The 17,490-nt window shown below is 30.6% G+C and overlaps 2 protein-coding genes across 2 annotated transcripts; both read right to left on the minus strand.

Annotated features, from left to right (window-relative positions):
- Positions 1-1,666: 1,666 nt before the first annotated feature.
- LOC109797131 (uncharacterized) lies at positions 1,667-3,164 on the minus strand. The gene is made up of 2 exons (XM_020357054.3): positions 3,030-3,164; positions 1,667-1,921 (listed from the first exon to the last, which is right to left on the minus strand). Exons 1-2 carry the CDS (start codon positions 3,150-3,152, stop codon positions 1,868-1,870), a joined length of 177 nt encoding a protein of 58 aa, XP_020212643.1. The 5' UTR covers positions 3,153-3,164; the 3' UTR covers positions 1,667-1,867.
- Positions 3,165-5,820: 2,656 nt separating this feature from the next.
- LOC109795808 (Ribosomal protein L13 family protein) lies at positions 5,821-15,586 on the minus strand. The gene is made up of 6 exons (XM_020355353.3): positions 15,376-15,586; positions 11,912-12,004; positions 11,661-11,732; positions 7,976-8,142; positions 7,611-7,722; positions 5,821-6,277 (listed from the first exon to the last, which is right to left on the minus strand). Exons 2-6 carry the CDS (start codon positions 11,945-11,947, stop codon positions 6,062-6,064), a joined length of 603 nt encoding a protein of 200 aa, XP_020210942.1. The 5' UTR covers positions 11,948-12,004; positions 15,376-15,586; the 3' UTR covers positions 5,821-6,061.
- Positions 15,587-17,490: the final 1,904 nt, after the last annotated feature.

Raw genomic sequence — 17,490 nt, forward strand, 5'->3', positions numbered from 1 at the left:
AAAAAAATATTTGAATTTAAAATCTGAATATGATCCTGTACCAAAAAAAAATCTGAATATGATGCGTCTCTCTATATATATATATAACAAATTTTAAAAAATAAAAAGAGAATATTTACATTTATAATAAAGACAATTTTGTATCACAAATATTTTTTTATGTTTTGATTAAAAAAATACTGAAATTTAAAATTTCAAACAATGAATGTTGATTTTTTAAAGTAAAATATTAATTAGAGTTATGTTTTACCTAAATAAAATAGAAAGAATATAAATTTATATAAAGAAAAGATTATGTGTGGTAAGTTCTATAGTATAACTATTATATGAATTGATTATGTTGTTACTTTACCATTTTACTTTAGAGGATATGTAGTCACCAATTAATTTCTTTTATTTTTAAAATTAAGCAAACTTTTTTTAAAATTAATTTCCTCGAATTAATAATTTTATTTACTCAATTTTTATAAAGTTAATTGATTAAATTATTTCAAACTTTTTCTACTCAATTCACCAATTAAAACATCAAATTTCGTTCAAAAAAATTTCTCAAAACTTTACCTCTTCAAATTCTAATCTCAAATCTTATATTCATTAAAATTTATCAAACACTTTTAACTTGATTTCTAATATTTACCTTTTGGTTGAGAGTATGAAGCCCCCCTCCCTCTTAAAGCTTTCCCTTTATGATCCACTCTTACATCCTCCTCTCGACTACGTTATGGAAAGAATCATTTTGTTTAAGCTCAAATCCTCAAATGCCCGTTATTAGGTAGGGATCATGAATAGTTTTTAATTCTTTAAAAAATTTGATTAAGAACTTTAAATCATGAAAAATTGATGTAAAATATAATTATTAAATAAATAAAAAAATTTGTTCGTTCCTGGAGTATCCACCGCCGACAGCAGTGACTAATCTCCTCGCTACGTTGGAGGCACCTCAAAAGATGGGATAGCTGATCCCAAGATTTAACACGGCTGCATACACAAGGCAGGATTCAAACCCCTGACCTTACTTAAGCGTGAATTAACCCCTACTGCTACACGCTTGAAATTAATTATTAAATAAAATAAGTGTTTCAAAACTTATTAAGTAAATTCCTCTCTTCTCTCTCTATATATAATATTATTTTTTATATATAACGTTACGTGCAATCAGGTACTATATATGTCATGTCATTCATTACACTAACCGTAAAATGTATACTTAGTAGTGGATAATTTAGGATTTTAGAGAGTAAGATATATTAACCATTTACATGTAGAAAGGCCCAGATCCTCTCCATTTCACATAGAAATGAACATCTCTATTTCTTTGCATTTTTATTGGGCATGTGGCACTAAAACACATAAATGGCTGAGAATCAACCTTTTTTGAAAAGCAATTAAGAAACTCCATTCCTAAGAAAAACATTTTAACTCTTTTTTTGGTATGTTGCGTTTAAAAATCGTGACAAACTGTCTGATAAACAGAAAGAAGGCATGCAAGTGAATTTAAGTTATCATAATTTCGTGTGGATTCCTTGCCCACCATGTAGCAATTGCACTTATATACATAAAACTTGCAAGAAAAAACACTTATAGGTGATAACTCAAGTTTACCAACTTGGAATTTTAAATCAACTGACAACACTAACTCATGCAAATCAATTGCCAAACAAGTAAATAAATAAAAAAGAAATCTACCTAAATTTGACATGATTGAATATTTGGTTACCCATAACAATGTCTAGCGAAAGAGGCCATGCAGGTTCAAGTTTTCATATTTTCATCCCAAAATATTCTATGATTATTTTACATCATGTGGGAAAAAAGGGGCAATAAAAATCCTAGCACAAAAAGGTTTTCCATGTAGATCTTGCAATGGCTATGCGGAACTGTTAGCTGTAGTACCTTCACGTTGCTGGCGACGCCTTTCCCTCTGTAACATTAGATTGGATGAAGAATTAGCCAAATAGCCTAAATTAACAAATAAAATTGCAAAACTAGTCAACACCAAGCAAATCTATATAAAATTCCACACACTATATTACTTAGGAATTTTCCCATTTCCAAAAGGCCAATACTTGAATGCTTATCATACATAGGCCATAGGCTACATGGAATAAGGACATTACAACTATAAATTTAATATACTTTCAAATTATGAGCAAGATTTTCAAGAAAGAGAACTTTTTTCTAGAAAAGAGCCAACGGCAGGTAGGTTAACCAAAACAATACCACTATACTCGTAAGTCGTTATGGTGACAGTTATATTCTTCTCTGCCAGTTTAATCACATTGACTTCTGCATGTACTAGGCCCATACCTATCACTATTCACTACATACGATTAGATGGCATTTGTTCACACTTCGTTTGAACCATGATATGATTCCAAAAAAGAAACATTTGTTGATCCTAATGCATATTTTCAAAACAGCAGGCAATTAAAAGGAGAAATCTGAGTGATCTACTTCTGTTCAGCTACTAGTTAAACAGATCACAAACAAACATCCAATATATAATTAAGGTCAATTCAGGGTCAAAAGCCATTAAAAAGGGGGCAACACAGGAAACTCTCCCACCTAATGGGACCTGGGGTGGTATTTGAACCTGTGATGTTCAGGTTACAAGGCAACAACCTTAGAGTTTGCATTAAGGCTTGCCTTCAAGATCAAAAGACATTAACAAGGAATTTTACTATATGATTACCAAAGACAGACAATTTGAAAGTCCACAACTGATAATTTCCTCATAGTTCACGTGCACCATAAGAGGATTTTAGGTGATTATTGGTGTTTGTGTTTTCTTTTGTTGAAAGTTTAACATTAAAAAAAATAAATAAAAGAAGTCGTCATATTCAATAACCAAGTTCAAGAATTTATGAAATTGAGATATGCTCTATGGAAGATTAGGGAAATAACAACAGTATTCCAGCTGAACAAGGGAAATCTCATGATTTTCATGGACATAAGGAACCACATGATGGGAATCGAAGGAAGAAAACACCAAATAATTAAAGAGAAAAATAAATGAGCAAATATCTCACCCTTCTTTCCCAATACGGAAGAAAGCAAACAAAATCATAGACTGGAGTAATGGTTGCACATAAAACTGCATTTACCGAAGTGAACAGCAAGAATGCTGTCATGGGTCGGGTTCTATGAGGCATGCTTCTTACTTGTAGAGACCAAGCACTGCAATCATATTAACGCAGTTCAAAGTAAAAACATTTATTAGTGAATAATTACATATATTCCCATAAAGATAAACGCCCAAATATACCGTGTGGGTTATTAGGACCAGTCCACTAAATTTGAAGAAGAAGAAAAAAATCACCTTTATCTTGCCACCTTTGTCAAAACAAAAGATATTTTATATTTGAAGATTTCAATCTTCAAGACAGCATACAACACAATATAGACATTTGAAATCAAGTATAGATTACCTTGCAAACTAAACTAAAATTCTACCAAGCACAGTTGGAAGGCCATAGTAATTACGAATTTACCATAATAATAGAATCAAATATCGGTAGACATTAATTACCATAACACAATACACAACATGTTCTAAACACATGTTTATAAAATAATCATGAATGAATCTGCAAAAGCAATCTGTATAATTAATGAATACCACAACAAGCATGAGAAGCACAAGAACTAGAAAACTCTAAAACAGATATTAGAACAGCAAGCAAGCTTTCAGCATTCCGAAAGAAAAAAAGGCAAATCATGTGGCCAGAAACAGAGGCGAAGTCCTTGTGAGAAGAAAACAAAAGGAAGAGCATACCTCTTTCAGCACTAAAGCTGGATGAGAATTGCACCCAGCTGTTGACGAATACAGCAGCAGAACTAGCCCTTCAAAACCTGAAAGATTTAATGTCTAAATAAATGCTCAAAGCTTCCAAAAATCCTCCCATTAAGATCTCAGAAGCAACCAAAAAAAACAAATGACGTTAAATCACCAAATTGAATGTGGCAACAGTTTAGAGAAAAATAAGAACAGGGCATGAAATAACTTTTGGCAGTATATATAATAATATTAAACCAAATTACAAAAGGCTGCAACAAAATCAGAAAGAATGCATATTTAACAAAATGTTAAATCAGACGAGCAACTTAAAAATATTGCCTTTTTATTAATCTGGAATGGTGGGTAACGAATAAAAGAGCGCGGAGGACGGAGACAGAAGAAATCGAAAGCCGGCAAGCCCTAACACTTGTTCAATTTTCTTTTCTCTCACGAGTCACGAGTGAAGAGCCCCTACCCCCCAATGTGATGGACTATTGGACCCGATAATTGGGCCACTAGTTTTTTTTTTTAGTTTGAAAAAGGAAATGAATGATGTGTAGTGAGTGAAAAAAATTGAAGTGTTTATAAGTCACCTTGTCCAAGGGGATTGTAACTTAGACGGGCTACTCATGACTATAATTAAGGGTGAAGGTGTGTAATTTTTTTTTTCTTGTGAACTATGTGCATGTGAAAAGGGAAAGGAATGACGTCAGTGAAAAACTTGATGTATTTATGCAATGTATAAGTCACTTTGTATTGTTGAACAAGGAAAAATTGAAGAAAAGGTGAGTGAAAAACATTTTTTCATATTTATTATGATAAATTATTTTATAATAGTATATTTTTTTCAAAAAGTCAAGAGAAAATTATTCGCTCCCCAAATTTATCTCTGACTTCATATTTAAACTCCTAACGATGGGTAAAACTTAAAGTATGTCTCTTTTATATATAAAAAGTATATTACATTAAATATTCATGCTTATAATGTTATAAAAACAATAAATCAAAATTCAATATTACAAAATAGATTAAAATCAATTACAAAGATACTTTTAACATTAATTTTTCAATATCACAACTCAATCTATTTCTGTCAAACTATACTTTTTTTTTCTTATCACATGATATAGTTTCATGTTACTATGCGACTTCCTCCAGCCATTATTCATATTTGTATTTCAATTTAGCTACATCCTAAGAGTTGAAATGGTGAACGAGTTTAATCTTGTTGGTAATCCATCTATGATATAATAAGTAACAACTCAATCTCTGCCATCGATATCAACCATTCATCAATTATATAATTCTAAAAGATGCAACTGTATTGGTAAAATAATTAGCTTGGTTGTGACAGACAGCCGGACCTCAATTTCAATTCCATCCACAAACTTGAATCTGTTAAGGTAAGCATGAAAATGTCCTATCCATAATACTTTTATTCATAAACTGCACGTGTTAAAGTAATTTCAGCATAATCTAATCGAGAAGTTCCGCTACAAAGATCATTAAGCATGTTAAGATAGCTGAATTAATGCGGCAGAAAATATTAAGTTTTTGTTGAAATCTCTCTAAGTTTCTAAGTGATAAAAGCCAAGTAAATAATATAAAGACTCATTTAAATATACATATTAATTAATATCTTATTGATAACCATCTTAATATCTTATTGACAACCATCTTAAGTACTTATTATAAAAATGTTCAAGTATAAGTTATTTTTTTTATAAGAGTTAATCACTCGTATACTATCAATATAAAATTTATTTACATTTATTTACATTGACAATCAATCATATCTTTTAATTATGTCATGTCATTTACTTATTTAATTAAATAAAAATAAAATAAAATAATTTTAAAGATATGCTTAGTTGTCAATATAAAAAACTTTACACTGACAATGTGTGGATAATTAACTCTTTTTATAATCAATAGGAAAATGGTATTAATCTGTATTTTTTATATATATAAACTATAAGTTGTTTTCGTAAACTATCTTGGAGAACTTATTGAAATAAATTACCAAAATGGTAGTCTGTCAGTTAGTCTAAACTTCTGAAATTGAACTTAAAAGAACTCTCACTGAAAAGGATGCAAGAAATGGCTATAATCTGAATAAGTCATGCTCTTGAGCTATGCTCTTACTGAAAGACTTGTAAAATAAAGAACTTTCAAACACAGCTCAATATGGCATTGCAGGATTTGCTAACAAAAACACAGATGGCTTTCCATTTCAATGATAACCAATGGTCAGTGCCATCTTCTCTGAACAAAATTATGTCTTCATGCACTTTCTTCCTGTACCTTTCCATTTTTGCCGTTCTTCATGTCAGCCTTCTGTTGTTGCTGCTCAGCCTTCTTCTGTGCTCGAATCATGGCGCGCCTAGCTCGTGGCCTCATTTCCCGGACACTTCTAGGAGGCATCACATAAGGTTCAAGTGGCCGATCACCAAAAGGGTGCTCACTGCCAGGAAAGATCCTTAATTTTCGATCTCTGTCCTATATCCATTAGCAATAATGCAAGAAAATGCAATTTAGAAGATCAGTTTAATACTATTAGGAACAAAATATAAAAATCAAGCTCTAACAAAATGAAAATAAAAATAATTGAAAACCACAAGCCATTAGTCCTTTAGCAAAAAGTCGTTCATACTTCATATCTGGACATTTATGACAATGACCTAGTACATTTTTATATACACTAACAACACCGTTCCCCAATCTTCTCCTCTCTTTCAGAATCCAAGTGCTAGTAAAGTTCTAATTACTAAGGAAATACTGATGGATTAAGTGATAAATTAATAGAAGGAACAGTTCATCAAGTCAACAGGGGTTGGCACCTGGCCCTACTAGTAGCAGATAAAACATCATCAAAGACAGCAGGAAAGGTCATGGGTTCAATTCCTTCTGATGCACTTTCATTGGTAGGTCATGTGTACATACCATTGTAAGCCATTATTAAGGTTTGTGACATGCCCTAACCTTGAAATGCCTCCATCCTGTATTTACTAACCTTTCTATTATCCCCCATACAAAAAATTAAGTTCATTCAAAATCAAAAGGAATTTTAATTACAACATTGATATGCTCTTTTTCATCACACTTCTTTTAAGGTTTTGGAAACATTTTCCAAGATGATAAGATCACTCATTTCAGTAACATACGATGAATAGTTCTTATCTCGTACTCCAAAATCTGGATTGCTGTCTACAGTTGTGAAACATAGTGATTCTTTCAGTAGATAAGGTTCAATGCTAAACATGATTGTGATTTTATAATGATACAATGCCATAATATTCAATTGTCATTTTTTTCCAATCTTTTGAATTGCACTTCAGCTTCAAATGATAACGAGACTATTTGGGTAAAAATTAAGATTGAAAAAACTGGTGCTGAAAGAATATATTTTTTAAGTTTTGAATTTGTTTGGGTTTTTATAATAACAATTATTCTGGAAGTATAATTGTAGAGAGAAGTTTTTTAAATCATGGAATGCCCCCTTTGTAAAATAAATTTATAATGTTGTGTAGGGATCTTTTGGAAAACGGTTGGAGTTGAACCTCAAAAGTTTGTGCGCCACAACAGCTATCCATTAGTCACTTCCGTGTGATTTGATTCCCACAGCAGGAATCAATTCTGGAATATAACTTACCATCCTTAAAATGTAATTATATATTGTTCAAGGGTCTTTCCTTTTTGTCTCAAATTGGATTTACCCTTGCAATATCCAAACCAAACACGAATAGGCCTCTTTCATTCTGGACAAGTGCACAGTAGTAATGAAACTCCATCTCTCAAAATTCCCAAAAACATAGGTTTAGGTAGCACTTACATCACGTAATTTGTTTCTAGGCAGCATACGCAGAACAGCTTTGCGAATGACTTCAGTAGGGTCTTTGACCATTTGATCCTTTAGAGTCCTTTCCTTGAGGTGGCCAATATACCTACATACCATGACTTTATGTCAAAATAGACTAGATAATACTGAAGATTAAAGGCATAGAAACCAAATAAACAAACAACAACGCCTATACTGCTGAAAGAATTTCATATAGGATAGGCATTTGAACCAGAAAAAAAAAAAAAAAAAATATATATATATATATATATATATATATATTTGATTTACAAGACACCCAAAATTATCAAATAATATATTATCACTTCTAACTAATAGTACAAATGGAAAGCACTTGCCCTGTATGCCAGTAGTAAACCTTGTCTGTAAGTTTTCTCCCAGTCACACAAATATCCTTTGCATTAAGAACAATGCACATATCTCCATCATCACGATTAGGTGCGTAAGTTGGCTTATCCTTTCCTTGAATCACAGTAGATATTTGAGACGCTAACCTCCCAAGGACCTATATAAAAGAGACATTTGTATCAGCAACATGGTCCCAAGATTTCAAATAAGCAAATTGCTCAATACCCCAAATGCCAATCAAAAGTGCATAAGATGTTAGAAGCTTAGCTAACCTTCAGTATATCTCAATTAACATTTGCTTATAAGTTGTAACTTGTAACTAATTCACTAAATAATTTGTTTCAAAAGACTTCATTAATTCCACGTCATGGCTATATCTTCTGAGAGCAGTAACTACTCATGATAATTTAGACAAAATATAACCCCTTCTGAGCTGGCTTTATAACTAGATCATAGTAGTCAATCCCGGATAGCGGAGCGGAGCGGTCGACCCTAAAACTGGAATAGCGGGATGACGCGGAGCGGGATAACCGCTATTTTAATATTAATTTATATATTAAATAATTAATAATGGGAAATGCTAATGTACTCCCACCTATTTTTTAGTGGGAGTATGTTAGCAACCTACACCAATTTTTTAGGACAAAAAAACCACTCATTAATTTTGATTTGGTTAATTCGTACAAAGGATATTATAGTAATTTAATTTAATTTTAAATGAAAATAAAAATATATTCTCTCTCTTATTAATTTCATTCTCTAAATCATTTCTCTCTCTTATTAAATTTCTTCTCCAACTCATTTCTCTTTCTTATTAAATTCTTTCTCTAACTTATTTATCTCTAACTTATTTATCTCTCTCCTATTAAATTCTTTCTTTAACTCATTTCTCTTTCATCTCTCATGATGTCTCCCTCCTCTTAAAATTAAATTAAATTACTATAATATCCTTTGTACGAATTAACCAAATCAAAATAAATGAATGGTTTTTTTGTCCTAAAAAATTGGTGTAGGTTGCTAACATACTCCCACTAAAAAATAGGTGGGAGTACATTAGCATTTCCCATTAATAATATATATATATAAAAGCTAAAAAAACAAAAAATAATTTTAAATTCATGCATTAAACATTTTTAATAATTAAAAGTTCATAGTGAAGTAAACAAAATAAAAAAAATTAAGAAAACAAAATATTTAGAGTCTTATATTAAATTTTTTATTACTTAAAATATTATCTGAATTAATAATAAAGAGAAGTTACTTTCTAAAAAAAAATAGTGAAGTAAAAGGCCCTTAATCAAATCAAAAGATAAAATAAAACTTGGCCCATTTGGCCCATTTGGCCTAACCCTAATTATTTTTCCACCTTCCTTCTAATTGTGAGACTCAAGCAGCCGTCACCAGTCACCACTCCTCTTAGAAGAAGACAAGACTGTAGATGCTGGAGAAGACAGAGCCACCATCGGAGAAGACAGCGCCGCTGTCGGAGAAGACAGATCGACGAAGATCCGCCGGAAAAAGAAGAGAAGTTCCGTCGCCCACCCGCGATCACGCCGCCACACTCCGCCGCTTTCGCGGCCGCTCCGACCGCTCCTTCAAAACGCTCCGCAACAAACTTTTTGAAGCGGCACGGAGCCGCTCCGCTCCGACGCGCCGCGATTGCGGCCGCGACAACCGCTATTGACTACTATGAACTAGATATTGCAAAAGATATATATTCATTCTGGGTAATTATCAAATGAAACCTCCATGAAAATGACTTGTCTTACTCCGTCAATAACTTCTCACAGAATTTGACTTTCAATCCTAGTCATACATGATACGCAAGCCAATAAGCTGAATGTTTGCAAAGCATTTCATTAATCTACTCGCACATTTCATTCTTTTCTGAAATAGATGCTAAAAAATATGCATAACAAATCACAAAGGCTATGTTTGATGTCTAATATTCTAATGAATAATGATAGGTAGAATGGGATAGAGTGGAATGGAATGAAACTGTGGAAGAAAATATGCACAAAGTTTTGATGATGCCAAAGTGATTATAAAGCATTGAAGAAGAATCAAGGTTGAGCTAAAGCAAGTTGATGCAAGAACAAGATCTCAAGTGTTACATAGATAAGTCTTGTCAACTTAGCTAAGAATGTAAAAAAATCTTTTAGAATTGCAAGTATGCTTGGCCTTGAGAATAAGTTTTCAAAAATCTCAAATTAATCTCTTTAAATTTAAGCAAGTTTTAAATCTTTTGAAAGTAAGTAAAAATGTTTTCAAAAGACTTAACAAAAGCTTTAAAGAATAGTTCAAATCATTTCTTAAAAGAGATTTGTGAAAGAAATTATTGATATGAAGTTTTCTACATAAAATTTTTTGAAACAATGCAAAAATATGTTCTAGTAATCCATTACCAGACCTTGTAATCCATTACCAGAACAGGAAACTTCAAAGTTTAAATTCTGAATACAAAATGTGTTCTGGTAATCGATTATCAGACCTTGTAATCGATTACCAGAAGATGAAACTTCAAAATTTGAATTTAAATGATACAACGTTTCAAACATTTTGAACTTAAACCGTTGTAATCCATTACCAAGTCTTGTAATTGATTACCAAGTCTTGTATTGTAATCGATTACCAGAGCTTCTTTTCTGAAAAATTATAGAGTTACAACTCTTCATGAAAAGACATAGCCTAAGAAACAATTGTCTATAAATACCTATAATTTTTCAGAGAAAGGTTACGAACTCTATTATGAAAAAGTCATACAAAAACATCTTGGCCAAATTCATTTGTATTATTCTAAAAGAGTTCATTAAGATCATAAAAGTGTATATTTACTCTTAAAAGAGAGTTATTCTGTAATTCCAAATTGATCATTGGATCTGTGAAGGAGAAAGGGTTTTTCTCCTTGTTGGTTTTGAATCTCAATACAAGGAAAGGAAGTTCCGGTGTTGAAGGATTGAAGTCTTGTAAGGTTTACAAGAATAGTGGAAATCTCAAGTGGGAGACTTGAGGACTGGACGTAGGCAGGATTGGCCGAACCAGTATAAAATTGAGTTTGTAATTCTTCTTTCCCTACACTTTTAATTACTTGTTATTAATTGTGATTGAGTAGTTTGCATCATCATTCATTCTTTATATATAAATTTATCTAAGGAATTGAATTTGTAAGAAAATAATTCAGAAAAGTTTTATAAAAGGAAAATTTGAAAAACTTAATTCACCCCCCTCTTAAGTTATACGAGGCTATTTGACTAACAGAAACAATAAAATTACCTTACAATTGAATAACTTATGATGAAATAGGAAAACAAAAAAAAGTTCACCCATTGTTAGAGAAGTGAACAGAATGATAAGGAGAAAGGATAATAAATTAGTTCCAGCCAATTCTGTCCCACACCAGGGAGTACAAAATAGAAGCATCTCCTATTTTAAACAATCCAAATTCCAAATAATGGCAATTGATGTGATTCTATTCCATTCCATCCATTTCAAATCCATCAGTCCAAACATACCCAAAATGAAACCATGACATGTGTTTTGAGTTTAACAGGAGCTTACTTTTTAATCATAGACACTAGGAAAATTGCTTTAACTTGACATCAAAAACATCATGTCACATGTAGTCACTTTGTTAGCTTTCAAGGTAAGGAACAGGAAAAAAAACTGCAGACTCACCTGGCTCTTTGCATCAAAAACCCTCCATCGGAGGCCTTCAAGATTAATGCGTCTAAGTCCAGCAGCAGCTTTCTGATAAGATAGTGAACTAAGTATGAAAATTGAATTCACAAAAATGATGCAGTTTTAGCCTAAAGCCTATATTACACTGACTTATCTAACCATTGGGGGAGAGGGTTCCCTTTTCGCAAACACTGCATATTTGTATAACTTAAGTACCTAACTACACAGTCTCTCAAAAATTTAATCACCTTCATGTTGCCGTTGAAAGCAGTCACCATCTTCATTTTTGCTTCTGTTTCTTTGGTTGATCTTCCTCAACTCAGAAAACAAAGATTTCACCTCTGGATTCACCAACAGTAAATAATGAGATTGAAAATGGATAGAAAGTAGCAAGACAGAGGGAGATAGAGAATAAGGGTTGAATAAAAAGAGAAGTTATAGTTTTAGTGTGAGAACTCAGGAACCAATACAAGTATAATTCAGGAATACACCAATGTAATTCAATTCAATCATTGACTTAGTCAAGGTACTAACACTGGTTCTACCAGACTACCAATGAGTCTCCAGTTGAACACTATACACAGAGACAGAGAAAAAGACAGAGAAGGGACATGTCAAATGAGAAGACTAATTTTATTTATAAATGAAAAGGAACACATATTGACAATCAAATCATACATATATAGTCAAAATTAAATAAAAATCATGTGATATTTTGAAGTGGTCATATGAACTTTAAGTCACTTCAATCTTCACCCTTCAATCTCCATATATGGTTAATTAGTTATATGGTCAATATTGGACCTCTAACTCTTACATAAAAACAGATCGCTCACAAGGTACATCCTTTCTCCCTCTAGATAGATAAAACTCCAGTTCACAGCAAAACCTAAGGCAAGTTAACATGCCCATACAACAAATTTAAGAAAACATGATATATGCCCATCACTGGTCAAATAAATTACAAATGATTTTTAAGTTTTAACGAGGCACGTCATGAAAACTTACGCACAACTCTATATATGTAAACTAAATCCTTCTAAACATCATTCATCCTCCACTAAGCAACCTATCCCTCTCCCCATATCAAGTTCTAGCACTTCAATGTACCAATAAAAAAAAAGGAGCTTTTGTTCAATCTAGTCATGAATTGAAGCTATACATTGTTTTATTTATTTAATTAATATGCAAAAAATAAAGAAATGGAAAACAATTAAATGTTTGGAGTGATTCATGCAATTCGATACCATACAGATGGAAAACAATGCAAATAGTGCTCTGTATCATTTTTGTTCTTGAATTGCACGAATGTGGTACGAAAAATATAGCTTATGCGAGACCTATTGGCTCCAAGGGCCGTTGAGCTTGGCTGTTGCAACCGAGCAACACTTCTCACAGAAAAGTGACTGTCGGAGGAGGCAAGTTGCGGGTTAGCACAACCCTAATCCCAGCAACACCGTATTGGGTTTTCTCCTTTTTTTTAACTTTTAAGAACCATTTGTTTATTTTAATATCTTTATCATAAAATATATTATAACATATAATAAATCAAATTTGTTTTCATTTTTTAAATACAAATATATAATAATTATAATATTCGTATTTTTATTATAAATTTGTATTTATAATAATTTTAAACGACAGAATAATTATTGTAATTTTAATTTTATTATATTATCAAATTAAAAATATAAATATTTGATCGAAGTGATAATTATTTATTTTAATATCTTTATCATAAAATATATTATATAACATAATAAATAAAATCTATTATAGTTTTTTAAATGCATATTTTTTATTAATATTAATATATAATAAATATAATAGAAGAATATTTATTATAAATTTTAATATATAATAATTATAATGACAGAATATTAATTATAAATTTTAATATAATTCTATCATGACAATTTTTAATAGAACTTGTGTATCTTATATTACTATAGTTATGTTTTTTTAGTTATTGATTATGAATGTGTTTTAATATGTTTTTATTAATTGTATATATGCTTATTTTATTATCGATTATGAATCTTATGATTCACGATATGACTCAATTCGCCATTCAAAAAATGAGTCTTCCAATTCACGATTTGAATCCTGATTCAACTACTAAACACATGTTTACAAAATAATCATGAAGGAATGTGTAGAATTCATGAATGCCACAACAAGCATGTTAAATACTAAAATACCATAACTTGAAAATTCCTAAAACAGATAAACCATGGTAATCGAATTGGGATTCAAATTGTGAATAAGATATATTTTTCACACCGAGAATTGAATCATATCATGAATCATAAGATTCATGATGAATAATAAAACATAACATATAAAACAAACAAAGACATAAAATCACTACAGCGACAAGGCCAAAAAGACAATGGCCGCTACTATATAACAAATATAACTCATCACTCATATAACAGAAATTGGAAATGTATGTTCTTCTCAATTAGATGGAATTGGAAATGGTATAGTTGCAGTAATCTTGTGAGATACAATTAGCAGAAAAAAAACCTCAAGACTGAAAAGCTTTTCCTCATACTGTTACACACAAAATTATGTTATCATTAGGTATTACAGAATTGGAGGGTGTATAGAATGCTTTAGTGGCTACAAAATATAGCTGTTTATTTTTATTTTAAGCTTAATACTTATTTTTTATTTAAACTTTTTTGTTGCTAGCCTATAAATCCCCATAACACCCCCTATGCAGTATCTTCCATTAGGAATTCCAGAAGCTTCCAACCAAATCTCAGAGATCACATGGTAAACTAGGAAATTATTAATATTCTTCCATCATATATATAACAATAATGGTGACACACTTTTTCTTGTTTCAGGTACAATTACAAAACAAATAATGCACACATGACACAAATTCCACAAAGCACCAGTGTGAATCTAGGATTAAATAGTTAGGATAAAGTAAAGAAAATTTGTAGATCCCTAAAGTTTCTGAAATGTTATAATTTCCTTGAAATATAGTCTTATTTGAAACATTCACGTTTCCTTCCCTGCCTTTAAAGTATAACATTACATCACAGACGTGAACACAAGGTTGGGGAGAAAGAGAAATAAAGGAAACTGCAGAGCCTTGGGATTTTTTTTATTCCCCATTCTTTTGGCCTTAAGAATTCGCCAATTGGGTCACTGAAATCTAGAGCTGTCAAAACAAGTCGCCCTATCCAGCCCACCACGGGTTGGCTAATAGGTGGGTCAACCCAACCGGCTAACCTTCTACTGAGCTTATAAAAAATAGTCAAGCCCGACCTGATCCACCATGGGTTGGTGGGTCTCACTTAATTCTAAAAACTAAAAAATAAATAAAAATTCTAATGTCCAGCCATAATCTGTTTAAAAATAATTCTTCTACTAATTTGTTTTTGTATGGGTGTTAAAATTAAAATCAATACACAATCAGTAAATATTAAATAGCTATTTATAATCAGTAAATATCAATACACAATCAGTAAAATACTAAAATTAAATATACACAATCAGTATGTGCGCTTGAAATCAGAACTATACAGTATACACAATACACACAATCAGAATTGAAATATGAAACAGCTATACAGAATCAGAACTATAGGTGCGTGTATCCAAATGCAAAATCAGTAAATAATCAGAGATGAGCAAGCCAAGCCACTGGGAGTGGCAGTGCAAAATCAGTATCCAAATGCAAAACCAGCCGTACCGTGGCAATGCGCGGTGGCGGTAAGCGTGGCGTGGCACGACGGAGCACGGTGGCGGTGCCGGAATGGTGAGTCACGAATAGAAGAGCGCCGAGGGCGGAGACACAGACGAAATCGAAAGCCAGCAAGCCCTAACACTCGTTCAATTTTCTTTTCTCCCACGAGTCATCCCCTAACCCCCAATGTGATGGACTATTGGACCCAATAATTGGGCCACTGATTTTTTTTTAGTGGGTTGTTTCTAGTGGTGTTGGGTGGGTTTATAAATTAGGCTAATGATATATACACTTCCTTTTTTTTTTATAAGTACATCTCCTAAAATTTTTTTAAAAAAATCTTAAAATATTTATAATTTTTTTATTCTTTAAATTTTTAATTTTACATCTCTAATCTATAATTTATTATTTTTTATTTTTACACACTTCTTTCCTTCTATTTTTCAATTTTCACATGCACTATCTTATATTTCTCTAATTTTTCACTTATTTAAGTAGATAATTTTAGGTCTCTCTATTCGTATATTACTCTCTTATTTGCTCACATCTTTCACTTTTTCACATGCACCCAAATCATAGAAATGGTAGGCAATAACATTATAGATATGTGTAGCTTCCTCGACAGTTTCTATCAAACTAGACACACATTTTTTCTTCTAACACTTCATTTCCTTTCACCCCTCCAAAAACTTTAAAATTAAGTTTAATATTATGAAAAAAGACATTTTCATTATTCTATAGTACGTGGATAGTGAAATCAAAAGAGAAAATTGAAAGGGAAAGTAAAAAAGAATAATATAAAAATAAAATAATTAAAATTACCTACCAAAATAAGTGGAGATGAAAAAAAATTAAGGGGGTGCATATGAAAATAAGAGAATGAAGTATGTAAAAAATATATTAAATTAAATGCTAAGAGTATAAAATTAAAAAATTAAAAATAATAAAAATTAAGAATAATTTTAAAATTTAAATTATTTTTTATATAAAGAGGGTGTACTTATAAATAAATAATAATAATTAAAAAAAGAAGGTGTATATATCATGATCATATAAATTAATAGGTTTAAATGGTAATGTGCGAGTCACTCTAACTTATCACATGTTCAACATGTTCAACGCGCATAAGCTGGATATAAGCTGGATTCTCAATGAGTTTGATTGAATTTTTTTGAAATACAGAAGCTTGCAAATTTTATAAATATTTACAATACAGTTTAAAAAGTTAAATAAATAAGCTAATTTTTTGATTATTTAAAAAATAAAAAAAATGATTTTCTTATGCTAAGTAGATCTTAAAAATATTTTTTTTTATTTTAATAATTGTGGATTTCCTTTTTTATTATTTACAATTTGTAAATGCACAATATTTGGAGACCTTTACAACTACCAATAATTTCATATTTATAATTTGTATTAAATGGCTTCATCAGCTTGTTGAATGATTTACTAATATCCATTCAAGTCTTGTGTTTTAAAATTGATGTTGTCTAGTTTTTTTTTTTTTTTTAAATAAACAAAAAGATACTAAAAAGGTAATTTTTAAAAATTTTAGAATCAGATAAAAGTTTCATTTTTGTGAATCGAAACAAATAGGGTGGTTTCTTAAAAAAGTAAAAAATATATATATATCTTTATTCCTAAAAATAAGTATAGTAGAGAGACTTAAAAAAGAAAATAAATTGAATTTAAGTAAGAAAAAAATAGGAAAAAGTTATATTAAATAAAAGAAAAGATATGCAACACATTTGTAGGCAAGAACAAATATATTGGTCTTAAATATAATATATAAATTTAATAAAATTAATATGTATTAATAAACATAAATAAAAAATAATAATGTATTCTCTCATTAAAAATATTATTACTTAATTTTAGATTTTGTTATCACAAACACAACTTATATACTAACCTAAACTTTGAGGGTGTGTATTGGATTGAAATTTTTAAAAATAATTTTAATATGAAAAAATCATAGATTTTAAATGATTTTGTAAGAATGTCATGACTTAAAAAAAAAATTAAATTAAATTTTGATTTTAGTTAAGACTTTGTAATTTATATTTAATGAATTTATATTATGAAATTTTAAAAGAGTTTATACATTTCATATGAAAACAT

This window comes from Cajanus cajan, chromosome 6, assembly GCF_000230855.2.
Source record: "Cajanus cajan strain Asha chromosome 6, NIPB_CcT2T_4, whole genome shotgun sequence".
Classification (NCBI taxonomy): domain Eukaryota; kingdom Viridiplantae; phylum Streptophyta; class Magnoliopsida; order Fabales; family Fabaceae; genus Cajanus; species Cajanus cajan.

Coding starts and splice junctions, on each gene's coding strand:
- LOC109797131 (XM_020357054.3), bottom strand. CDS start 3,152: ATGCCTCATAGAACCCGACCCATGACAGCATTCTTGCTGTTCACTTCG. Junction 1,922..3,029: donor TTCCGTATTGGGAAAGAAGG/GTGAGATATTTG, acceptor CTAATGTTACAG/AGGGAAAGGCGTCGCCAGCA.
- LOC109795808 (XM_020355353.3), bottom strand. CDS start 11,947: ATGAAGATGGTGACTGCTTTCAACGGCAACATGAAG. Junction 11,733..11,911: donor CTTTCAACGGCAACATGAAG/GTGATTAAATTT, acceptor CTATCTTATCAG/AAAGCTGCTGCTGGACTTAG. Junction 7,723..7,975: donor GTTTACTACTGGCATACAGG/GCAAGTGCTTTC, acceptor CATGGTATGTAG/GTATATTGGCCACCTCAAGG.